The 27,842-nt window shown below is 34.3% G+C and overlaps 1 protein-coding gene across 8 annotated transcripts in view; it reads left to right on the top strand.

Annotated features, from left to right (window-relative positions):
- The window catches only part of MCTP1 (multiple C2 and transmembrane domain containing 1), a gene marked incomplete at its 5' end in the record, with an annotated part of 531,499 nt that overhangs the window by 361,688 nt on the left and 141,969 nt on the right, over positions 1-27,842 (top strand). For all 8 annotated transcript variants that reach the window (XM_081287709.1, XM_081287710.1, XM_081287711.1 and 5 more), the window contains 5 exons: positions 13,604-13,706; positions 15,475-15,577; positions 15,915-16,016; positions 16,402-16,476; positions 18,422-18,541. In XM_081287709.1, the coding sequence (XP_081143835.1) occupies positions 13,604-13,706; positions 15,475-15,577; positions 15,915-16,016; positions 16,402-16,476; positions 18,422-18,541 (503 nt within the window). The remainder of the gene's footprint in view (positions 1-13,603; positions 13,707-15,474; positions 15,578-15,914; positions 16,017-16,401; positions 16,477-18,421; positions 18,542-27,842) is intronic.

The following is a 27,842-nucleotide window of genomic DNA, read 5'->3' on the forward strand; positions in this document are numbered from 1 at the left end:
TGAATGCACCACCAATTTTAAAAATAATCTTTTCTTCTGAAAAGATTGTGTATATGTGTGTGTGTGTATGTCTGTGTGTATCCTGATGGCCCCATTTGTCAGTTAATTTGATGTACACGTAAGCTGTGTCTGTAGTTTTATCTCTTATTCATTCAAAGAAGAACTTTAAAGATGTGATGTACATCTCAATGGTTAATAATAGTCAAGCTCTACACAATGTTAAGTAATAGTTTGAAAAGAGGGAATTGAATGAATAGTGCTGTCTTCAAATCTTCAAATAAGTATCCATTTATAAGTGTTTAGATGGAGAGGGGAGATTGTAAATCATGGATAATTTTCCGAGTTAAACCAAGAATATTTTCTGACTCAGTACAAATGAAGGTATTATTATAAGATATTTGGCTTCAGAGCACTTTTTTTCTAGACCATTCCAACAAGACAAACTTATATTTGACCAATTTTGACCAATTTTTAAAATATTTTCAATGATCTGGACATAAAGTTAAACTTTCATTGTTTAAGCAAAAAAATTTAATTTTCATATTCCATCATTTAATGTGAGATTCTGTAATCTTTTAAGTAGCCATCAATCTTACTGAAGTCACAAAGAATTTTTCCCTTTCAAAATGTAAAATTTTTCTTTTGTTACAACACATTCATTGAGAAACATTGTGATACTGTATTAACTCTGTGTGAATAAAGAGCAATTGAGACTCTCTTTGAATGAGTGAGTATAAAGCACAAATTACTTTTTAATGAAACCCTCAATTCTTTCCCTTTCCACAAAAAGCCTATAGCCTTGTTCAGCTGAACACTACTACAGTAGGTCACTTCAGTTAAGCCCCTAATAAACTGTTGATAGTTGAGGGTAGTTTTTTCTTCCGTCTCAATAGCCCAGTGTTGGACAGTGCACTTCAAATCATTAAGGTTAATACAGATTTTAAAAAGAGATTAACTCTGGTGGTTAAGGCCTCAATTTACAACTCCCACACATACACATGCATTGAGCAGGGCACAAGAGTGGATTGAAATTTCAGTCAAATTGTGGGCAGCCTTTCACAGCCTGAGAAAGTGGCACTCGGGTTTGAAAAGTTGGTCTGCTAAATTCTTCGTGAGGGAAAAAGTTGGAGTAACAGAGAAATACCGCCCAGTACAACTTACTTACCTTTCAACTAACCATAGAAAAGGTTAATGTCTTTCTGCACTATCAAAGCAAAAAACCTAGAGACTGTCTGGCCCTGTGTTCACTGGGGAAGATTCTCTCCACTAAATCACATGTTCCTTAGAACTGGATGGATTGTGAGAATAGAAAGGACAATGAGGGAAAAGGAATGGGGGTGGGGGTGGGGGTTCTGGGAAACGGTTCATGTTGTAATTTGTCTTTTCTAGCTTCTAATTATTCTTTTCCTTGAGCAGGGCCTAATTTCTGCTTTCAACTGAACATTTCAAGTCTTCTAAATTGAGTGAGGCTTTCTTTGCAGAGTATTTAGACGTAGCCTATTGGTTCTTTCAAGTTCTAAGAGAAGAAAGAGAAAAGAGTTCTTCTCCTCAGCCCCTCCCTTTCATTTCCCCCTGGGTTTTGTGTGTGTGTGTGTGTGTGTGTGTGTGTGTGTGTGTATGTGTGTTTGAGCTCCTAAGGAAGAGGTCATAGCCTCCCCAGGGAGACTTAGTTTCAGGAACAGTAATATGGGAGAACTGTGAAACTCGTCAAAAGATTGCCCTACCTTTTCACTGTACTAAAAGGTACAATAATATAAAACTTTCCACACCAGGTGAATTGATCTCGCAAATTAATGCACCATCTCTTCCAGGAAACAATAGAGGAAAAGGAAAAGAAAAAGTGAGAGAGAGAGAAAGAATTTTACAATTAGTAGAATCTGTCACTGAAATTGTCCCATTAAATGAGAGTTGTTTTTTCCCCCCCTAAAACAAGGCTATACACAAAGACTTGCAACACACCAACCCTGTTGTCTGGAAACCTACTAGTTATTAAGAGAGATGTTTACTACCCCTTTATTTGCATAGACTTTCCCCATGTTTTCCTTTTGGAAAACTGTCTTCATTGTTGGAAAATATTTAAGTAACAAAACAGCAGAAAAAGACATGCTACAGTTTTTTTTTTTTTTTATCAGCTTTCGTGAGAGTCTTATTATCTTAAGAAATAACAGTTAGCAGCTCAGATTCATTAGCAGAGCTAAATTTAAGCCCCATTTGACAGGCTGCCTGGAAAACATTTTGTTTTGCTGTCTGTGGGCTTTAATTAAGATGTGTTCAATTTCAGTCCTCTTCAGTCTAGCCCCCACCCCCAACTTGCTGTGTCACAGACCGGCGATCAGACACTTTTAGATGGTCCGGCCCATGACTTTGACCTTCTGCGCAGTCCGGCGTTCCCTGGGGAACCGTTCAACTCATGAGGTCTGATTTCACACTTCCAGGATGCCTCAGCTCTCTTAACAATGACAGGGAGACAAAGCCCTTTAGAGCGGGCCGCATGGGGACTTGTTTAAATTGGAAACCAGAGAGGAGTCAAGGAACAAGGTTAGGGGCTACAGAATAGTGCTTTTAATAAAGAGCTCACAGCTCTCGCTCAGCTCAAAGAGGTCTACCTCTGTACAATTAATTGAGCCATTTATCTGGAGCATCTTAGGCTTCTACTTTCTCACAGAATTGCGTGGTAAATATCAGCTAAGAAGCAAATGAGATATGCATGAAATGAATTTTAACACTTTGATTACTGTGCCTCCAGTCTTCATTAAAAGTAAATTTATTTGTATTTCTGACCTTATTATCAGTAGGCTGCCTGCATTTTATTGGTTCCTGTGATTTCCAGCTTGAGTGTGTCATGAAGGTATATTTTATACAGAGATTGGGATTTATTATTCTTGGTATTTTCCCTGAACATTATGGGTCTATTCAGAGAAAGAAAATGAAAAGGCAGCTGTACAGAAAAAAGGCAAGTCTGCTCTTGGAAAGTTTTATATAAAGTTGGAGAAATACCAAGCACATACATATAACATAGACAAGATATTGTACTTTTAAAAAAATAACTTTTTGTGTGTTCCTCTAGCAAATCGCATAAGATATATGCAATTGTTGCTTCAAGTGGCCTGCAGAATACAATTGCTCTATTGAAAGTAGTAGCTAAGTGCTTCTCTTATAGGATTATAGCAGATTGGATTTTTAATAACATGATCCTTCAATTGTCATTATCATATTTAATAATATGATGATGTCTGATAGATCTAGCCTTACATTTTATGATCCTTATTTAAAACCTGTGTTGGAAGAAGAGAAAATATATGGCCTTTACATTCTACATAGTTCCACTGAATGGACTATGTGAAAAATAGCATGAGTCCTCATATTTGTGAATTATCATGGATAAAAAAAATTACCAAATAAAAGCGAGATATGTGCAGATACTCTTAATTTTTTAACTTTGTTATCTTAGTATCTTAAAATTATATTACTTGAAACAAAAATCCTAAGTGTTAACACAAAATATGGAAAATTTCCCAAGCAAAAAATATGCTTTATTTCCATTATATAAGCCAATATTTCCCCATTTGCTTTTTAATAATTACACAGTAGGTTTTTAAGCAGCCTATGCACTCTGAGAAGACATTTTCTCCCGTTAATAATGCATCAAGAATATCTAACACCTGACACTCTTATCATAATATATCTAGTTTAGAAAACAATACTATATATAATACATGCATGATACATATATTAATGCTGTATAAATTTCTTTCTTAAGAATGAGACTAAGCCAAAAATCACAAAGAGCAAATTTATTGCTCTTCACTATAACTTACATAGAAATAAAAGTTTCCTCCTTTTAGTAATTGCATTTTAAAAGCTAATCATATTCTAGTTATAGAAATGCAAAAGTAATCTTCTAAACCAAATAGTCGATATCAAATATTTGTGAAAATGAGAATAAAAATTATAATTTAGCACAAGGGATGGTAAGGTCTGAGTCTGAACCAGTGTTTTAAAGGGAATTACAGAAATCATGTGTCATTCATATGCAGGTCACATGGTTAGAAGATACTGCTCTGGAAGAATAGGTGGGATGACAAAAGAGATTAATAATTGGGTTTGATATGCTCTAGAGGTGAAGGACTATGGGCTGAGAAAATGGTGGTCCTACTATCAATGGGAAATGAGGGAAAGAGAAATACTATAAAATAATTAATCGGGTTCTGTGGAACTAAGATTACAAAATGATCCTTTGAGTAAAGAAATAGAGAATTGCTGATTTGGCTTGGAGGGGCTAGCTCCAGGATTTCACTCAGTGCTTAAAGAAATGCTTCGAGATGCTACAAACATTTTTTTTTAAAAACGATTCTTTTTATTTCATTATATTACAATATAGTTGTGTAAATAAGCAGCGTATTTCCTTGAACATTGGATCAGGGAAATTCTGATGCAAACAGAGATCTGCATTTAAAAAGGATCTTTAAAAAGCTTATTATAGGAATATATAACAGTATAGTTAGAATCATAAATGACTGAACAGTAAGTCTAAAGAATGATTAAAGGAGTGATGTCAGTGGGGATGCTGAATAGAAGGATACAGGACTCTGTCCTTGGTATAAATTGTTTACTGTATTTATTAATGGCTTTGAAGAGATAATTGACTTCTTTCTTATGAAATGGACTAGGAGGACTAGTAAATTCTTTTATATGAGACTAAGAAATATTGTGTTTATGTATCAGTATTCTATATTTTATACATCTATAACACACATTAATATAAGATATTATTAACTATATATGAACAACCATGTAATAATATGTAAATAACATACATTACAGATGGATATGATATATTACAAATATAAACTATTAGATCTATATACATATATATATATATATATATATATATATATATATATATATATTACATCAGCCTAAATTAGCTTTATTCAATAAGACAAATGTTGAAAAGTATGACTCTCAAGACTCACATGGGTAAAAAACAAGATGACTTGCTTTAAGAGTAGAAAATATTAGAGACGGCTTTAGGTTTTAAGTTGAGTTTAAGTTTTATGAGAGTGAATTATATATACATCAATTTGTTACAATGAATAAAATGAAATATTTAGAATAATTCCTTATTTTAGACTTTTAAGTCAATAGTGCAAGGGTAGGAATCCAGATATAAAAACTGCCCTTTAAAGAAAGACTAACCAGAATATATTTTCAACTGGAATGTCTACCGTTTTAGAACCAAGTCAATTGAGAATAACTTGAGTATAATGATAATAATAACAATAATAATAGCAGTTAAAATTTATTAAGCCCTTGTCACATGAGAGATCTAACCCAGAGCTTGGTATAAAGATAATCACAACCAATCTCACAACAATGTGAATAAATACTATGCCCACTTTATACATTTGAAAAAATGAGGTACAGATTAAATAACTTGTCCAGTCAGTACCCAAGCATGCATACACACACACACACACACACACACACACACACACACACAAACTCATAAAATGCAGAGTAGGCATGCTGATCCAGATCCTTCCTCTAAAGCTACCAACTATCTTGTGTTGCAGAAAGGAAAGCATACATTGGGGGAATATAATTTCTTGCCAATTATCCAAAGATCAGTCATGAGAAAGGGTAATTATAGGAGTTGGCAATGGAAATAATGACCAAGGTTTGGATCCAAATTACTAGAAAATTTAACCAGAAGGGGATATACTGTATCCCTAGCTGCAAGGGACTCTGGAAATGTCACTTTGGGCTTCATGGCCTCAATAGTTCAGGAAGAGACCTAGAAGGTAGTTAGAAGGGGTATTCAAAGCCATCCACAGTACCCAGCATAAAAGGGCAGGTAACAAACATTGATTACACACTGTCTGACAGGTGCTACCCCCTCACTTTATACCCATCATTTTATTTAGATTTTGAAATTACTACATAAGGGAAATCAAAGAATAGCCAAAAGTCACAGTTACATAATTTTACATTCAAATAATGAAAACCTTTCCAGAATTTATAATTGCCAAAAAATAGATCAGAGTATTCCGGTAGAGGAGATGAGTTCTCCATCACTGGAATTATTGAAGCGGAACTTCATTCAGTGATCACCTGGTTGAAGTGGAGAGTCAATTCCTAGAAGGGTTTTTCAAACTGGCCTTCAGGCTTCCCCACAAGCCTTCAGATTCTGAGATGCTGCCCTAGGTGCCAAGATAAGCAACAGATTCCTGAGAGAGTTATTTTGTAGAATTGAAATTAAAAGACAAAGACATCGTTCCAAAGGCAAAGACTTGACAGATGACATTTTTCAATTGCATTACCTTTGATTAATTAAGTATATATAAAACTTAAAAACATAATAATACCTAATTTTTTAAGTCTAAAAGATTTTGTTTTATTGCAAAAGATCTCTGCAGTTAATTAGTCTACTTTTACAAGAGTTAATTTGCAGCCTCATGTTTTTCTGCAAGAGAGTCTAATTAAATATTATAGGTCCTAAAGTTTCTAGGAAGCCTTTCAAAAATAAGGGAGCTATACTCTTTTTATAATCATTTTAGACCAAACAACTTTTTTATCTAAGCTTACAACAAATCTCTTATAAATATTTTTGTTTGAAAATGAATTGAAAGTGAAGATTTTTATGTTTTTACCATAATTTGTCTAAGCTCTTATAAGCTCAGTCATATTTTTCTCATGGATTTTCCTTATTTTATAGATCCTTTAGTCTTCCTCTCTTTCTTTTCTATTTTCTCATCAGTCTCATTTCACTTCCCATTCTTCTACCATGAATTTCAAGTTCCCCAGCATGTATCAAGATGGCTAAATTTTAGGGATCAAGAATGCATCTAGTTACACAGGATTCTACAAATATTATTTTGCATCTAGTTCTAGATTCCAAGTGAAATAACCCCATATTTACGTTGGGCTTTATCTGTTTTCATTGCTCTTAGTGTTTATTCAGAGGTCCAGAAACCTCTGGGAATTCCCCAAGGCATTTTTTTGGAAAGTCAAAATCAAGATATTATTTGCATTTTTCACTCTCATGAGTGTACAATGAAGTTTTTGAAAGGCTACCTAATGTTTGATCACTCCCATGTTACCATGACATCCACTTACTATTATTGCAATTTTTAGCGAATTAACAAGTTTTAAATGTTTTATAATTCCTAAAATGCTAAATTTTGATATTATCGCACATAAATAAAACTCTTTGCTATCTTCAGTAATTTGTATGTGTTCCTAAGACAAAATGTGTACGCACTTGCTGTCAGGCAATGATGTTCACCTAGGGAGAAGACAGTGTTGCCTCTTGGTGTTTAAGAGACTTTTGAGAGAATTTTATTTGCCATAATGATTGTAGAGCACCAGTGGTATTTGGTATCTGGGGGTGGGGACATGGAATGCCTTTAAAAGCATCAAATAGGACTGGAGTATAGCTCAGTGATAGAGTGCTTCCTGGCATGTGTGAGGCACTGGGTTCCATCCTCAGCACCACATAAATAGAAAGGAGTGGGGGTGGAGAGAAAGAGAGAGAGAGAGAGGAGGGAGTGAGGGAGGGGAAGGAAGGAAGGAAGGAAGGAAGGAAGGAAGGAAGGAAGGAAGGAAGGAAGGAAGGAAGGAAGGAATTATGTCCATCTACCTAAGAAATTTAAAAAAATCGGTCTTATATAATGAAAATTGCCACATGCCTGACATTCAAAAACTATATTAATAGATATTTATAGGTTAATTATGGGTTAATTCATTATGGGTTTCATAATTATCTAGATTGCCTCCTGAAATACTATTGTTTAATTAGTCCTTGGGAATAGCTGCCATTCATGGTTTGCACAGTTGGCATTGCAGGTACTTCATGATCTGGTTCCATCACTTCTCTGACGTCTTGTACCAATCTCCCATTGCTCACTGTGACCCAGTATCCAAGGCCCTGAGCACACCAGCTTTTGGTCTAGGCTATTTCCTGTTTCTGGATCACTTTTCTACACATATTCAATTGGCTACTACTTCACACCCTTCAGTTTTTTCCCAGCCCTTATCTTCTCAATGAGACCGACTCTAACCACGCAATTAAATCTATATTCTGACCTTCCCCAAACCATTCAAACTTCTTATCCTACTCTTTGTTTCTTTTCCATTAACATGCATTGCTCTCTAGCATATAATCCAGTCTACTTATTAGATTCAGTATTTATTCTCCATCTCTCCTCCCCTCTAAAGTAAATTCTAAGAAAGGGAAGACCTTTCTCTTTTTTTGTTCATATGGCCTGGCACATAATAGGCACTCACTAAATATTTGTTTAACAAATAAATGTTTGATTTTATCATAAGCAACTTTCTATCTATTCTTCCTTTATAATAGAATTCAGGTATTATATTAAATTTTAAAATCATATAATGGTCAGTTTTATTTGTTTCAGGATAAGAAAGAGGACATTACAAAATTTTCAATACGAAAAAAAGATACAGTAGAGCTGTGACTTTCGAGTGTCAATTTTCTTGCCACAATGAAACCTGCTTTGTGACTTAGTGAGAAGAAAAATAAGCCTTATTATTTTCACTTTTGTTATTACTAAGTCCCAGAATCAGACCCAGTAAGGACCTAGTGAAGCATGTCAGTTAATGGTTAATGTGATTCCACCAATCAGATGTTGAAAATGTGTTTAGATCAGTCAATGAAAAAGACTAAGGTCAACGTTAGTTCTCTAGTGGTAAGAGGAGGATTGGAAGATGTCTTCAACACACATTGCTTTTTGTTCCAATGGACCCTATGGGATTCCCTCCACTCTAACATTGTTATATGCCATGATTAAAATTTCAGTTTGCAGAAAGGACAGATGGCAACCTCAATTATAATTTTATAAAAAGATTAAAATAGACTCACTTCAAACTGTGGAAACCAAAGAAATTAAACCAAAGAGCTTAATTTGTGCAAGGTAGGCCCAAAATAAAAGGCCCCCATGGGCACGAATTGCCTTCCACACCACTGAAAGCCTCTGTGTTTACAGAGACATAGCAACAAAGAGGTGATCACTGGGTTCCTTCCCACCCTCATAATTTTATAGGATATCACATCCGGCAAATGGCCTCATTTATCAGCAGCAAATTGACCCAGTAAAGTTCACCACTGATGGATCAAGATTAACTCTCTATTCTTGGAGCAAGAATATAACTCAGTATTCTTTGAGTGACTTTAATGCCCAAAACAACAGTTTGAATAACCTGAAGTCATCCAATTGCCATAAAACAGTTAGCAAGTGAGTAGAGGTGGTGCAGACTTTTCCACAGTTTTTTATATATGTGTCAGTGTTGCAACCTCAAAGAACAAGGGCCAAGAGTGAGAGAGAAGTAGCCAGTCAGTGAGTGCACCCTGTTTAATCCTCGGTGCTGTTTTGAAGGTTGCCAGAATAGATGCCCACTAGAGTCAACTCTAATGTTTGGTTTTATTCTCATAGGAATGCTTTTTCAACAAAAGCCTTCTTATGCTTTAAAATCTATTATAGACTCAGCTTTATGAGATAGAATCTGCTTCATAGTATAAGTTGAAATTTTCTTACTAGAAATCCATAGGAAAAAAAAACTAGCCTCTAGTATTTAACTAGAAATACCTCAATACTAACAAAAGTTTTAAATATTTTATAGTGGTTATGTTACACATATCTAGGTTTTTTGTTATAGAGACCTTATCAAAGAGATTTCAATAAATACTCCTAATAATAAAACATTAAAGTGCACTTTTTATGTGGTTGTCCTTCTTTTCTAAAAATGCCAGTGATAGAGATGTACATTCACCATGGATCACAGGGTCACATCCTCTGGGACAGTCTCTACTTCCTTTTCCCTTTCCCATCCTGAAGTTACAGATGACATGTTTCTTTCTCATTGCTCCCTTTGAACTCTTCACTTACCTTTATTATAGCACTTACAACCCTGAATTATAATTGTGTATTTACATGTCTTTCATGTCTACCAAATTGTACGTGCCTTGAGAGATAGCCTATGTCTTAATCATACTTGTAGGTCTAGGGTGAGCAGAGCAGACACTCAGTAAGTAATTAGTGCATCAATAAAGCACTAGTATTACTCTCTAGAAAATTGTTAACATGGAAAATTGCCATTTTCTCAAGGAAGGCTAAGATTCTCTTCTAGCTGTCATGATGGTTAAAGTAAACAACTTCATAGTTCCAACCATCCAGCACTGCTGAAATTTCTATCTTCCATACAAACTGAAACCTCCAGTTTCTTGCATTGCTAGAAGAGGATTGGGTGTTTTATATCCAAAGGGATAGGGATTATGAGAGCCTGTTGGCACCCATATATCTACTGTAGCATTACAACAAAAATGAGAGAAAGATCAGAAATTATATTATGTACTATGTAATCATACATTTAGGCTCTTTAAATAGCCAAAAATGATCAGAAACAAAATACACTTCAACTTTGGATGTTGCCTTCATTCCTCCAACTTCTGACTGTATGATTTTGAACAAAAACATTCAGGGCATTGTTTTGTATCACTCCCTGGATCTTTGCAGAATATGTACACTTTAGGGACTTCAACATTGCATCCCATAGACAATCCCACAACTCAGTACTCTCAGCAAGCAGAGCAGTGTAACACAGAGTCTAAAAGGAATGATAAAAAGATAAAAGGAAAGAATAATTAAGAGGTAATTAATGGTTAGGTCCATCACTGGCATTTCTCTAAACTGTTTTTTTTTTTTTAAGTGGCAGATAATCAAGCCTGCAAAATTTAGAAACTGAAAAGCCAGTCATTTAGAAAAGTATTTAGCAAGCCAGATAAGCACATTAACTATGTGTAGCCACTTTTTTAAAATAAAACTAAAGTGTATGCTTTTTAATGGTAAGTTTACAGAATCTAATATTTACAGTTGAAATTGCTGCTAATTTTTAATTGCCCTTGATCACACAGTGGAAGGATACTTTCTAAATTAGTGAAAAGCAACCGTGTGTAAACACTTCATGTTGGCATCCATTACTTACACTGCAAAAAGATAACTTTTTAGAAATAAAAGATGAATACAAAAGAAACATAAAATTCCTATTCTCTTCTTACCTAAATTTTCCTCTTTGACAGATTCCAGAATTATCCAGTCTGAGCACCTTATTGAACGCTTTTTATTCTTAAAAAGAAAGAGAGAGAAGATAGAAAAGAAAAAGAACTGGCTTAGCAGCGCTCAATGAATTGTTTTCCATCTTTAGGGCATTTTAGATTGTTCAATATCGACATCTGCAAATACTGTTGACAATATCTTCAAAATATGTCCAGAATCCGACCACTTTCTACCACTAGATTATCTCAATAGACTCCTGACTTTCTCCCTATCTCCTCCTGTGCCCTGCTGCTACCTTATTCTCAAATAACAGCCATCAGATCATATCAATCCTCAACTCAAATCCCCCCAACAGCGTTTTCTCTCAGTTGGAGTGAAAGCCAAGTCCTTTCAAAGGCCTGCCACTCTCCTCCTACCTCTCTGTCACCTACCCACCACCTCATCCATTCCTCCAACCACACTGGCTCCTGGATATTCCTGGAAATGCCAGGGATAGCCACTTCTTTGGCCTTTCCAAGATCTGTTCCTCTGGCTAACCCAAGCCTCATTCTTTCACCTTCTTTATTTCTTTGCCTGAATGTCACTTTCTCAGGGTACCTTTCTTGTGGCCCTTTTGAAAAATTTATGTCTAAACCAGCACTCACCGTCACCTTTCATCATTATTTTTCTCCATAATATTTATCACCTAAAAAACCTAAAATTAGTCATTGCCTTCTTCTTCCATGTAAACTCCACAGGGACAGGCATTTTTAACAATTGTTTTATATACTGCTAAAGCTCTGATGCATAGAAAACTGTCTGGTACATGGTAAGCAGTAAATATTGATGGTTAAATATATGAATCTAGAATCAAAATAGCATGGCTTTTCCTATGTATGTGGCCTACCAACTACCATGATGGTTAATTAGGAAGATTTTGCTTAGACCTTTACAGTTAAGTATATTTCCAGAACTGTTTGAGCCTGCCTTTTCATGCTTGTACCAGAATTCTATGGGATGATATACCAAATAAAACAGTTTGCAATATGTTTTAATGAAGAAAATAGTCTTTTTTAAACACTATCTTCCATAGCGTATGTGTGAGCTGGAAGTGAGGGTGGTATAGGTAGGTAAAGGCAAGAACAATGAAGAAGTGGTGGGGTGGGGGCGGGGGTGGGGGGGATAATACAGATGCTAAGCCAGAAGTGAAATCTTCACCAGACTTTGAAGACTTCCAGTTCCCTGTTCTTTACTGAAAATTATTCCCAAGACTCCAAATTGAGAAGACTACCAAAATGTTGAACCATGCAATTATCCCAGGATATATGAGGCCACTGAACTTATACACACATATTGAATCTTTTTTTAAAATATAGAAATAATAAATTAAAAGTGAGTCAAAGTTTGTTCAGTTAATTTTAAGAACTACACTATACAAAGTAAATAACACTGCTGTATGGGAATACATACGTAGCTTATTTGTCACTGGTAGCTAATACATTTCTTCTCATTAAACTTTAATTGAAAATCTTCAATGATATTTAAGCTTTCGCACAAGTGTAAACTACTCTGAGTACAATTCACAATGCATTTAAAACAATTATTCTTTATCATTAAAGTTAATAATATGCACATTAACCTCTTATGTAGTCTAAATCAATATTGTAGTTTAAAAGATATGACCTCTGGACAGCTTTGTCTAAATATTGATTTCATTGTCATTTGTATAAGGTATCAAACAAATTACATGCTGCACTAATATCATTAATGCTGCCCCCATAGAGCCTCTGACTTCATGGGTTCTTATAACACGGGACATGACATTACAAAAATATTGAGAACATCACAAAACATAATTGCAGAAAGGATGAGATTTGACTGGCAGAGCAAAGTCGCTGTAAATAGATGATAGATAGAATCCTTTACTTTCGGCAAACAGAAAAAATACTGCTCTTAACATGCAGATTGGTTGTTGATGTAAGTTTCAAATGGCAGAATTTTTTTCTGCCTCAGAGGTTCTAATTTACTTCTTATGATTCCATAGATATCTCAGGAGAAAGTAACTCAGCCTTAGATTAAAATGTTGTAATTCTGCAATAATAGCAGTTTTCTCAAAATAAACTTGTTTAGAAATTTAGTTACAAGTTACTAGTCAATCAGATGAGTTGAAAAATATATGCATAAGATTGAAGGAGATGAACATTTCAAATGGTCTTTATAGAATTAAATAAAAACTGATTTATGGATGGACATGCATCACATTCTCTCTCATTATAGTATTATTTTTGTAAAACAAATGCAAATTGAAATTTAAGCTATATAATTTGGTCTTTTTCACTTTTCCAGGTTCTAAATTGCTGTGAATCATTATGATTGCTAACATCATCTTGTACATCTAACTCTGTTTTGATGGGTTGTTTTATTTTTAAAATTTTACTTGACTTTTTGTTTACTATAAAACTTTTGGAAAATAAACATGGTTATGAACATGACATTGTAAATGATGGGTGCGATTTATACTAAAAATGTCCACCTCAAATATCTTGTAGGTAAAAGTGACCCATTTTGTGTAGTAGAACTGAACAATGATAGACTGCTAACACATACTGTCTACAAAAATCTCAATCCTGAGTGGAACAAAGTCTTCACATTGTAAGTAACCATTATCTTGAGCTCATTTCAGAACTGTATGAAATATACTTCTGTATGTGTGTGTGTGTGTGTGTGTGTGTGTGTGTGTGTCTATTATTTGCTAATTCATAACTCAATGTATCTGACCTGTCTTTGCTAACAACTGGGAATTTCATGATTACCTTCCTGAGAATTGAGACCTGGGAAAAGAAGTATGCCATTTTTTGTTTTGTTCTGTTTTCACAGACATCTTTTAAACTGAGTTCTTTATATGACTGTGTTTTTCATATAACTTCACTAAGGGTTTTGCTCTCATCAACAGAATCGCCATACTGCTTCTTCCTTTTATACTTTCTATTGAAATTCTTCCCAATCACATTGACACCAAGGAGGACAAAGCTCTATTTGTTCCATTGCTGAAATCAGCAAACAATCTGGTCACGAATTCGGCAGATGCTTTAGTTTTGGTTTGTTTCATTTTAGCACAATAAGAATATTAAGTATTGTCCTAGATACCAAAACACCCTTTGAGTTAATTTTCCTTTTGTTTTAAAAAGTTTGGAAATCTTTTCAATCATGCACTGTAAAAGCTGCCGATGTTACACTATAGTATTTCCTAAGTTTTTTTTTTTTTAAATTGAGCTTTAGAAATGAACTCTAAACAAAAGAAAACTCTCTAAACAGAAGTACTACATAAAGTTTTCTAACACAGTTTTATTTTGTACATGAAAAAGTGCTAAATTCTTCATTAATTCCTTATAATGCCTTTCCTTAAGAGCCCGTAACTAATCAGCTTTAATTATCTGACCAATTTATTTTTAAGGAATTCCACATTTTTATAAAAGATGAAAGCCTAGTCAGGAGACTTGCACTCCTAAGAAGGTTGTGGAGAGTGTTTTTCTCTGGAATGCATAATTAAATGAATAGGTTTGATTATTATCAAAGCCATTAATTGATTGTGCCTTGATAAAGCCTCTTCTCACATGTGGTTGCAGTTTTTCAGTAATGAATATTCTTTTTTTTTCCTCTTAATTCATGTTTTCTAGGCAAACAGTTTGATCCAAGAATAAATGCTATCAACAATTTGCATTTATTTTTCTAGAAACAAGAATATGAAGAACTCACACAGTCATTTGTTAACATATGTTGTCTTTAGAACATAATGGAACATCACTTAATTTCTAAATTCCAGGGTGGTTCAATTGCTATAAATGTTACATTTTCACCATTCTGCTTTCTGTGTTTGTTCATTTTTTTTTTCCCACTAAGAACCTAACAGAAACTGAGTCAATGTTTTGGTGAGAGCTGTAAACAAAAAAGACATGTTCTATTATTATAAAAAATAATAGTTATAAAAATTAAATGGTGACTCTTGCTGATATCAAACCTTATGGTGTTTTATGTGGGGTTTGTGGGAAAATATGATTTATTGTTAAAATGAAAAGAAAAAAATCTAAAAAAACAGCAGGTTCACTTATTGATTTTTTTCATTAACTTTATTCTTTGCTCATGCAGATGAGAAATTATTTTTCATTTTTAAAAATTATAACTTGAAATTACAGTGTTCTTCAAAGATTTAGATAATAGAACCATTACTGTAGTCAACTAGGGCGCACTATGGGAAATTCTGTCAGATACCAAGCTGCCCTGTATGTGTATATGCAAATAACACACATAAAAATATACACATACAAAATCAGCTGGAGCTATCTGAAATTTCAAAACCATTTTAGTTCTTGTTTCCCACTAATGAAATCTTTTTTATTTCTTACATATATTTATTATGCAGCAACATTAAAGATATTCATTCCATTCTTGAAGTGACAGTTTATGATGAAGATCGGGATCGAAGTGCTGACTTTCTGGGCAAAGTTGCTATACCATTGCTGTCTGTAAGTTTTATTCACCTGACACACTGTTCTGTGTTGCTTTTGCTCAAGGAAAAAAAAAAAAAAAAAAAACCTCAGCTCTATGTCTGTCATTTCTCAACCAAGGTCTGTAATAAGAACACTAAAAATTTTAACATACTCAATTCACGGCCATGTTGAATCCCATGATAGTTAATTTTTCCTGACAGACTTGATCCTGGTAATGAACAGGTACTTGTCAGAATTGCCACAGTTGTTTTGGGTTCTCTGTCAGTTTCAGCAGCTGGGGGTCAAAGGTCACTGAGGGAGTGTATTCAGTGGAGACCGCGAGACAGACGGCTGTCATGTCCTTTTCCCGCAGATTCAAAATGGTGAACAGAAAGCCTACGTCTTGAAAAACAAGCAGCTGACAGGGCCAACAAAGGGGGTCATCTATCTTGAAATAGATGTGATTTTTAATGCTGTAAGTCTTAACTTTGGCTTTTTTGTACTGCTAAAGAGTTCAGTTTCATGAAAGCTTTTGTTCCTGATTTGTAGAGAATTTCTGTCATTCCTCATTTTCTCTAAACCTTGATGTATCCTGGAGAATAGCGCTTCTGCCACTGCCTGGCACACCCACACTTTCTGTTATAGTTGGCGACTGCTGCTGTGGTTGTGCTCTGACCGCTGCCTGCCTGCCTGCCTAAGAAAAGGAAGTGCATGCATGTGCAACTGTATACATTTATATTTTATGAGCACAGCAGCCAGGACTTTGAAACTTGAAAAATTATTGAAAATTGAACTGCGTGAAAAACTTGTAAACATTTGTAATATATTAATCCATAACAGACACATATGTTGATGTATAGGTGAAAGCCAGCTTACGAACATTAATACCCAAAGAACAGAAGTACATTGAAGAGGAAAACAGACTCTCTAAACAGGTAAAAAGCAAGGAAAGATTAATCCCTCCGGGAAGACCTGATTATATTTGTAAAACATCTAAGTAAATTCAAATAAATTTTGGAGGTATGGAGGGGGGAAGATGATGGAATTTTTGGTCATCTACTTATTGAAAATGGCTCGCTCTTTTCTTTCTTTCTCTCTCTTCCTTCCTTTCTTTAAAAGATCAAACCAGGACAATACCAAACTAATACATTGGATAGGGGTGGTCAGAAAGAACAAGGGATACTGTAGGTGCTGCATATAATGGATATGTAGTCATGTTTTAGCAAAAGAATGATCTTTTCAAACATGAAATACAATTTGATTGCTATGGAGTGTGCAAATGAGAATGCCAAAAGCTGAGGTTCAAATATGTGTGCAGACCACCCACAGGTATGATGCAGGTGTGTGTAAAGTGAGCCTAATAAAGCTTTTCCCTCTAATCCAGCGAGGGGGCTCCATCTTTTAAGAGGAACCTTCCTGTTAATTAGATTTTAACTACGATCTTTCAGAACTGAACTTGCATTGCCATTTTTAGCTAAGAAAATAGAAATCCAGGAAATCGCACTTTTCTATCATGAAAGACTTTTAAATTAAGCTCGATACCTATCAATTATAATTTTAAATTTGGTTTGATATAAAGTTTTTAAAAAGTGCTACTAAACTACCCCTTTTAACAAAAATACTACACCTAATCACAGAGCAAAAAATAAACTGTACTTATTATGGCTTTAAAATTTACTGAACTTATTAGCACCTTGAAATATTTGATAATTTTCCATGCCATTAGAAACCTGAAATCATTTTATTTTTAATCTAAGAAATCTACCCAAAACAGTGAGATCTTTGGATATTTAAATATAGTGTATGTGCTACAAATACAATATCTATCTAAACAGGAATTCAGACTACATTTCTCTACATAGATAAAAATAATAAAATATGTTCTTAAAGGAAGGTGAAACAAATAGGGAGACTCTTCGTTTTGCCTAAATGGAATTGCAGTTTTAGCAACGTGTTAAAATTGTTATGCACATACTTGCATCTGTATTTACACACATATACTTTTAGCTGTACAGCCTCATTGAACTTTACATAGCTACTTATTTAAAACATCAGACCAGTACTTAAGTATATTTGGAGTAGCAAAATATTAACCTGCAGACATATGATTGTTCTAACCGTTAAGATACCTGTACGTAATTGTTTGAACCATTATATAGCATGTACACTATTTTTTTTTACTGTTGAAATCATGCTATAGTTTTAAATTTAAATTATATCAACTCTCATATACCGTTCAAATTAAAGATTTTATGGCGCACTTAATTACTATAATATTTTTCCTGATCTCCAAAAGTATGCAAAATAAGAAATGAGAAAATATAGGTTACATTTAAGGTAGGAGAGAGATTCCTTAGTAGAGAACATGTTAGTAAAAAAGGAAGAAATCTTATTTAAAAGGTGAAAATATTTTGTTTTCTATAATAAGCAATACTTGACAGGTTTTTTTCTAAGACTAAATAAAAACATTCCAAAGTATTCAATTCACTTTGAAATATATTGAAGTTAAGACATTTAATGAATCTTAAAACCACAATAAGATTTAAGAGCTTAAAAATTAATAATTATTCAGTAAATAGCAATTTTTAAATTTGTTAGAATTTTTTTTTCTTGTGAAAAAAAGAAATCCAACCTACATGATAGCATTGTTTTTTCAAATATATTTAGCTAAGAACTTGCTCTTACAGGTCAGTTTTTTCCATTTTCTCCAGAAATATATTTTTCTCTTAAACTTGTGAGCCAAATTGCTTGGTATGTTCTTATGGCTTTTTTAACTCCCTGAATCCTTTTTAAGTCATAATAAACTTGAAGAATTTTGCAGTATATTTGATCATTTTTTCATCTTTGCAAATTCTAATAATCTTTTCATTTTCCTTACAGCTGCTACTAAGAAACTTTATCAGAACGAAACGCTGTGTCATGGTGCTGGTGAATGCTGCATACTACGTTAATAGTTGCTTTGACTGGGATTCACCCCCAAGGAGTCTAGCTGCTTTTGTGGTATGATCATTCTGTATTACTTACATTGTTATTCATTAAATTCAGTAATCATAGCTGCGTGTTTCTGTGGCTATAGTAACAGTTATGTTGATGTGGCCATTTTAAAACTCCTATTTTAAGACTTGACTGGACAGATTTGCCGTGGGCAGGAACCTGATGGATTGTTCAAGGTCTGAGTCCAAGAATACACCCCCCACCCCAGATTTCCGGAACGCAAGACATCTCAGCCAATGTATAATTTTCCCTGTGACAGTTAAAAAGTAAAATTTTGCATGTTGCATAATTCTAAATCCCAATAGGAGAGCCAAGAAAAGTCCTCAATGTGAAAATAATAATAGTTATAATCTTGACCATCCCCAATTTGATTTTATTCATTCTATAGTCTTTTTCTCCCAAATATGAATATCATTGGCAGTAGAATGGTAGTATGTAATGCTTTAATATGTGAATCAATTGGAAGTGGATGTGACCTATTTAAGAGTATTTTATTACTTCTGAGATTTCCAGTTTTTAAAAAGTCACAAGTGAGAATTCAATGGATCCAAATAGTCCTCTAACAATGTTCATCTTGTAGCCTTTTTGATTTTTAAAAAGTGCTGATGAGACCAATTGGCAAGGCCAGAAAATCCAAAAAGATAATTTCCTCTATGTTTTAGCTGGGATTTTCTGTTCTCACATTATTTTTGCTTATTCAGGATTTCAGTTTGAAGTTTAAGTGGAGTCTGTCTTTTGAAATCCTTTATTTTATTTTCATGTTTGTTAGAATATAAGTACCTTATGTTTCCTTATAGTTGCCAGTTTTGCAAAATACGACTTTATTATGAGGGCTTACAAGAAAAGCCTTAATTATAGTAACAAATCAACATTTTAGTATTACCATTCAAATGAATGTATGCACATTTGTTTAGTACTTTGAGCTCTGTCCTCCTCTCAGGCCTTCTATGGGACTTTCATTAATGTCTGAGCACATGAACAAAGAGTGTGTATGTCCCTTTGTGTTGTAAGTTACCAGAAAGTTAGGCAGCCTGCTTCCCATAGACATGTTGTTGTCTCTTTAAAGAAAGTGACTGTCATCATCATTAAGTTTTTTTGGGGGGGGGACAACAACTCCCTTTCTCAATACTCTTTTAGTAGTCCTCTCACATAATAAAGATATTGGGGTACTGTAAAACAAACTTTGTTCTGATTTTTCACTAGCATTGAGGCACTTTGATGTTAATGAGAAAAAATGATACTGAGTTTCTATGTATATTTTATATCATTACTTCCAGGTTCTATGAGGCCTTATAACAGCAATAAAATTCTACTGGAAAGGTCATGCTGCCATTTTTGATTCACTCCTTCCAAAGTTATTCTCCATAGCTGTTTGTGAAATTGGAACACAGAAAAGTGTATATATTTATATAATTTGTTCAGAAACATTTGTTTTGAACTCTTGAGCTTTGCTCTGTGTTATGTAAGTCTTCATAAACTTGAGGCTTCTAAAGGACACTCTTGTAAAATATATTCAAGATGGCAGCCCTTTTTCACTTTTTTTTTTTTTCTGATTCTGGGGAAAAAAAATAAAAACCAGACACTGAAATTCTGAGAAATTTAGGTACGTGAACATAATATGATTTCATTGAAAGGGGCAAACTTCACTGGGGAAGAACTATAAAAATCTCTCTCTTCTGGTGGTCGGTTTGTAACAGACAGTCCTATGAAACACCAGCTGAATGCAAGAGGCTTACACAAAAAGCAGAGCAGGCATAACAAATGTAGGAAAAGAGCCTTGGACACTGAGGGTAAGAAAAAAAAAAAGAGGCTATAAACAACAATGTGAACACACATTAAGAGTATTTTGAGAAGAAACAATAATATTAACAGTTTCATAGGAAAAAAAGAAGTGCTAAATTACATTCTGTTGAAGGTGATTTAAACAACAATGAATAACAAAACCAAGCTTTATTTATTTAGACTTCAACTGGGAGCCCCTTGAGAATGGGAACCCTGTGTTTTTCATCCTGGACTCCAGGATCACCTGCAAAATATCTAGAAGTTACTAAGCTCCCTATATAAATGGTTTACTAAATCAATTGACCAATTAATGAACCAATCAATCAATATGAATATTTTTCTTATGTGGAGACAGATAAGGGTTTGATTGAATAAGGCTAGTTATTAAATCAGGATAGATGCAGCTTAATACTGTTGTAGTAATTTTTCTATAGTTTCCATTTGAATTCTAAACTATTCCATAATCCTTTATTAGTATAAAACCCCAGATTGAATTCTGATATTAAAAGATTCTTATATAACAAGCGCTGGTATTTATTAAGCACTTACTATGTGCCAAGGAACCACTCTTTACATATTAACACATGAAAATGCCTTCATGCATTAATGAATTTAATATTCCCCAAAACCTTATGATATCATTAGGTACTTAGATACTATTATTTTCCCAGTATACAGAGGCACAGGAAAGTTAATTACTTGCCCAAGGCCATACAGTAGATTTTATTTCTTCTCTAAAAGAGCCTTTAAAATATATACCTTACAATTTTAATAACATAAAGTTCAAAACTGTTGTAAGATTTTTATTCATCTTATAGATATTAAATGATGTATTTTTAAAATGAAATGTTTCAAAGATCTCATTACCTAACTGGAGCCTTTTTAGGCCAGTTTATTGAAAAGGAGTGCTTTCCATTAGGAGAAGAGTATGAGCAGCACCCCATTGTTACAAACATACTGTTTCTGTCACGCCCTGTTGATGGATCATGGGTCTATTATTATAATATTGGTTCCTCTTGGCCCAGTTTTTCATAAATGCAGCTGCCTCATGGAGCACATGCATTTGTACTATTATACAACTTGGTTTTAGGCCCAGATCAAACTTTATAAAAGCAGGTCTTTTTTTTCTATTCTGTTTTACTTTCCTTTTCTAATTTGCTCTCTACAAATATAAGTCAAAATAGAAAAACCATCATTTTAGTGTCCCAGTGACAACGAACGTGGAAAACTCAAGAAATGCAGACTCAGGGCAGCTGCAGTCTGCACAGCACTACCTGTACGCTATGGGGAGGATTCCAAGCCAGCTGATGACAATAGAAACTGAAATTGGTCTGGAAGGGGAGGGAAAAGATAAGCAAATATGTTTCTGGGAATGTCCTTCCCTTGAGCACTATGCAGTGGGTTTTGAATGTTGCTGTGAGTACCGTCTACCTAAGAGCGAACACAGGCGTGTGCGCGTAGGCGCTGCTTGTCTCTGGGAATCATCTATCGTAGACTCGGAAATGCCTCATAAATTGGGCCTAATTTTCATCAGGCTTTTGACCAGACATTTGTGTTCTTGTGGATGTCAGTGGGTGCAAAATGGGAAAAAGAAAAGAGAAAAAAGAAAAAGAGTGTACATTCTCTCTATTCAGTACTGTCATTTCTCACTGTAATGAGCACAAAAATAATTGGACAACTGAGCTATCAGTAAAAGGACACACTTCAGTGTGCGTCAAAGAATTATTTTACAGGACAAACTTTAATCTTTAAATGTGATTGTAGATAATTTGTGGTACCATCTGTCCATTTGGAATTGTTTTAGCCTTTTCTGTCGTTATACAGTAAGTGCCGCTGTGTTTAACATTAACATTTGATATTTTACACATTTAATTTCTGTTCTGCTGTGTGGTCCTTGGGGAATGGAGCGCTAGTGCTACATGAGAGAGACAAAGTATTGATCAGTTAACATTTCAGCTACATTTATGTATGTCGCAAAATTAATGAAAATGCCAGACAAAAATGTCAGAGTGCACAAAAAGGTAGAATTTAAATTTGGTACTTTAATGAAAAGTCTTAAGATGTGCATTATCAAAAATGTCCTCTTGCCTTTAAAGTACAATTCCTAACAGAATAACTAAAGAGAGACTCATATTTTACTTAGAGGAACAATGAACATGAATTATGAAGAGATGTCAACTCCTCAATGTACCTTGTGTTCCAAAGCGGCATGTTTGAATGCTTAACTGTTAGTCATAAAATACATTTGTTTCTGTTAGTACCTGTAGGGCTACTGACTTCAACCCTCTGTCCAGACCAGCCTAGGAGGCAGGCTTCTGAGATTCTCCCTGTAGGTTTTTCTTGGTGTGTATATATGTGTGTGTTTGAGAGAGAGAGAGAAAGAGAAAGGTGGGGTGGGGAGACCAAGAATTCCCTCTACAGCAATTCATGGAGGCCACTCTGGTTCATTACTTGTTTCTTTCTGGGTCCTTTTCAAATGGCTGGTTTTCGTTTGCTTCCAGAAAATTTGTGCTCACTTTCATTCAATTCCCATTTTAGTAAAGGATCACACTTGGGACAACAGCCATCCTCAGAAAAGCTGGGCTATTATGCAGGAGGAGAGAAAAACCAGGAATGATGCATGCAAAGAATGACACAAGGCTGCTCTGTGTAACCAAATGATTAAAAAAAAAAAAAAATGGAGGATGCCCCAGCAAAGGAGGAGGAACTGAGCTTGCAGAGGCAAAGGGAATATAATACAGTGATCTGCAGACAATAGGTACTTAGGGAGGCTTCATTGTGTGCTTCCTCGGTAGAAAGTCTGCTGCTACTAAACAACTTATGGATTTTCCTAAAAGTTATTAAAAACCAAGAGGACATTTTAAATGGCTTCATGACCAAAGACTAAAAAGGGCTCATTGTTTAAAAAGAAGCATTAGTATAAAAACAAAGACAATGTCTACATCCACCTGTAAGTCAAGTCTTACTTCATATTACTGAATAATGGAACATAGGATAATTATACTGGTCATATCAAAGATCACTTTATGTTTACAACAGAAATTCCTATTTTTAAAATTTACCAGATATCAGTAATACCACACCAGGAAAATTATGTTTCAGGTCTATGACGATTTTCAAATTATTTTTATGAGTCTTTTGTTGCTACAATTATTTTTTAGAGTTAGCAGAAAAATTGGAAATGTGCCAGATATAATTTTTATTACTTTGCCCATGATAGAATATCAGAAGAACCTCTAAAAATTAAAGAAACAAATACTAAAGAAAAATGATCTATGATTGATGGTTCTATCCTTATACTCATGAATTTTTCTAAAACTATAAATTTTAACTTCCAAGCCCTTTTGCCCACCTTTTAGCATTTATACCATTATTTAGTAAACAATAGTTAATTTAATTTATATAAGTTTTAAATGATGATAAACATTTCTTTCACAAACGAACAAGAAAGGAAAAAACCTGCAGCATCTCACTGATTTAGAAGATCATATATAACCAAAGTTACCTAAAATTACTTTGATAGAGTCAAAAGTGTTGACACGTTTAAGTGTCTAGCAATACCATTTTCAGTAAATAGATTATATGCACAATTCACATGGACATTCTGGCATATCAAGTTGATACCCAGAATATACATTTTTCCCAAAATTCATCTCGATTCCAGGGAAGACTTTTTTCAAACTGTCCTAAATTACACGACGAGTTATAAATTAGGTTTCCGTAAGCACTGCTTTTCACAAAACATTGCATATAAATTCTTTCAATTACATAAAATCTCCCCTGAAAAGACCATAATTTAGAAATGAGTTGAGTCTTAAGTTTGATCGCTATTAGCTAAAGTCAATTCTGAATCATAGGAAATGCACCTAACCAGATAATAATGTAACAAAACATTTCTCGATCCTTCCTGATAAGTGATGCTGCAGTTCAGTTTGCATTCCTACTTACATGAATAATTTTTCTTTTGTTTTTGTATTTGTTAGATATACAATGCAGCACTTCTTCAAATCATCCTTCTCTTTAAATGATGCCAAAACCCTTTTTGGTTTATTTTGATAGATGTCATCAAGAGGGCTTTCTGATATTTGGAGGGAGACAGTCACATATGCCAGAGAATCTGATACTCTCCGAAAATCTTGTTCATCCTAAATTTTATTCTGTATAATCCCAGTAGCAGGTCAAACATGATTTCTGCGATCTCTGCTCTGCCTACCTCCTTTGTCCTCTATACGGGAAGTCATAGGATGCTAAAATCTGTAAAAGTTTTCTTTTGTGGGTGATTTGGAGAAAATAAAACTGATAACTTTTTCCAAGGTATAAACATGGTTGTGCTATATTATAATCAAAAATAAACCACAAATATTACAATCATAACATAAGTGTCAGTCAAGTTTTCCTGAGGGAAAGAACTTAATGGAGGAAAGATTTATTTTGGCTCACAGTTTCAGAAATGTCAGTCCATAGTCAATTGGCTCTGTTGTTTCTGGGCCTGTGGTGAGGCAGAACATTACGGTGAAGAGAATATGACAAAGTTACCCACGTCATGGTGACCCAGAAGCAAAAGAGACGAAGGGGCCAGGGACAAAATATAACCTTCAAGGACATACCCCAGAGGGCCTACATTATCCAACTAGGACCCATCTCCTAAATTTCCACCAGCTTCCAATAGCCCATTCGATTATGAACCCATAAATGTTTAATCCATTGATGAGGTTAGAGCCCTCATAATACAATCATCTTTCAAAGGCCCCACCTCTGAACACTCCTGCCTTGTAGACTGAGTCTTCGACATATAATCTTTTAGGGGACATTTCAGACCCAAACCATAACACTAATGTTGCCATATTAAATCCAAGATTTTCCTTCTCATGAACCTTATTGGTACATGCAATGAAGGTTAAGGTGGTGGAGTACACAAAGCCTCAGTGTAGTCTTTTTCTGTTTGTATGGGTGTTGCCCTTAAACTACCTCTTTGCATTACTTATCAGGTAGTTGCAATCCCCAAACCTTCATAAGATGCTATAAATATGTTGTGTGCTCCATATTTTCCAACTGAGTTTGCTAAGGATTAAAAATCATGAAATGAATCAAAGATGTCTGATTCTCTGTCCCCATTTCCTAAGCTTATATTCTGGTCCTCTGAAGGATTTTCTATTTTCTAACTTTGATTTAAATTGTATAGGACACACTTATTGAACAAAATAGCCAACTATTTTCATTTCAGTATATCATTATATAATGAATTTTGCAAAGGAAACCATTTAAAAGAATGAGATAATTATATAATTTATTCTAGTAAAATTTGGTAAAGAGGACTAACTCTTCTGAATCTTTGTAAATTATAACAGAGAGGCAGTCATTAATATACTTTATTCATTCGGTTCATTCTCCATGTAATTTTATGCACTTTTGTATCAGATAAACAATAAGAAATAGGAATAGAATGCTTTATATCATTTCATTTTTCTATTTTTGAATAGTTTTAAATATAACCTTTGAATTGTGAATATATTTGAGTTCATTTACCAAGTCAGAGGCTAACTTGAAATATTATTAATCTAGTTATTCCTTTTTCTCTCTGCCTATTTCCTTGCCATCATTTTACCATATTTGAACATTACATTAAGAGCTGGGGATATATAGTAGTCTGTCTTTGCCAAAGGTAGATCTGTGAGTAATGACTCTGTTGCATCTGCTACTTTTTTTGTGATGACAGAAATCCAACAATCAACAAGTGGTAACAGTAAAGATGATTGTAACAGTCTCAGTGACTGGCTTATAGTGAAATAATGCAGAGAAAATCGTAGAACAGCTAAGATGCAAAGAAAGATGGAAAGCATTCGAAGTGTAAATGTATATTTGGATAAAAACAAAAGTCACCCCTGGCTTTAAGGGAATAAATAAACAGATTTTCGTGACAAAACTTTTATTTAATCTTAAGTCAGATTCCTCGACTTTTTTTGTATTCTGCTACAGAAGAATTTTTTGTTTAATTTAATGAAAGAAATTAAATACTAAGGGAATAAGATTTTGTCAGAAAGTAATTCTGGCAGCCCCCACCAAGAACCAATTTTCGTCCCTTGGGGTGTCATATTGCCCCTACTGAGAATGCATACTCTAAATATCAGGGTTTAATGTAAGTTTAACTGTGCTTATTTTCATACTCTTGGTGATAATGTATAATTTGGAATTTCTATCATTTGTATATGATGCAAACCAGTCAAGAGAAAGAGAATTTGTGATTGCTGTAAGAAATCATTGACTACATTGGGGTCCACCATTTCAAGGAAAGAATTTTAGTTTCCTAAAGATGGAAGAATTTGATTTTCCCTCTTATGCAAACCACATAAGGATTTTCTCCTATACCCCAATCCAAAATGGAGAAGTGGGCTGAACCTGAATTCTGGACTAAGTAATATAACATCTCAATATTAGTGTTTCATACATACATTGCACTGTTTTTATGAGTAACTGCTAATCTTTTTATTCTTAAATAAATATAATATGTCAAAGTTATAAAAGCATACTTCATTAAGCTTGATTACCTATTAAATCTCCATTGGAAGGGCAGGAAAAGAAAAGGTTATGTAATAGGAAAGCCATTTAAAACAGTTCAAATACGTGTTCTATAGTCTGTTCTGCATATCAAGTTTTTCAGCTCACCACTGGGATAAAAAAATTTTATTATTGCAATTTATCAACAATATGTAAATACATGACTTTTCTATCCCACATCGCTATATATAAATAATTCTATGTTATCTATTTTCCATAAATAACATTCTATACAGTTTCTGCAAGCAAATTTTGGACATGTTTTAAACAGAAATCTTTCATCAAGATTTTTTTTCCAATGGTACTGGGGATTGAACCCAGGGGTGCTCTACCACTTCAGCTACATTCCCAGCCACTACCCCCACCCCGCCTTTTTAAATTTGAAGTCAGGGTCTTGCTAAGTTGCCCAGGCTGGCCTCAAACTTGCAATCCTCCTGCCTCAGCCTCTCGAGTTGCTGGGATTACAGATTAATGAAGCCCAGCTTCATTCAGTTTTGTCATAAAACGGTGAATTAAACAGTTTCCCTTCGTCAATCAGAGAAATCATTTAGATTAAATTTAAAATCATAGATCACCAAAGATAAATGTAGTACATTAATTATCCACAAATTAGTATACTGAATTTGTATAGAGAGGTGTTATATTTTGAAGTGGTATTAGTAAAGTGATGGCAGAGAAAAATTACATATTATTCAGGTGGCTGAGTTCACTTTTTCTAGGTAGGTAGTGATACTGAAAAGTTTTGAGAGTGTGTATCTGATTTTTATTTAAATTCCTTTACATAGTTTGGTTCTCCTATTGGAACAGCCTATTGCATACCTCAGCCAGAGGCTGATATTTACAAGACAGACTTTTAACCTGGATTCTACTAACCTGACTGAATGTGCACTGTTTCCTACATTTTTAAGATTCTCAGAGTTTGTGCCTCTTACCACCACTTTATTTTTAAGTCCCCTATCTGGTCTGGCTA

Source organism: Spermophilus citellus, assembly GCF_964194105.1.
Source record: "Spermophilus citellus genome assembly, chromosome: 1".
Taxonomy (NCBI): domain Eukaryota; kingdom Metazoa; phylum Chordata; class Mammalia; order Rodentia; family Sciuridae; genus Spermophilus; species Spermophilus citellus.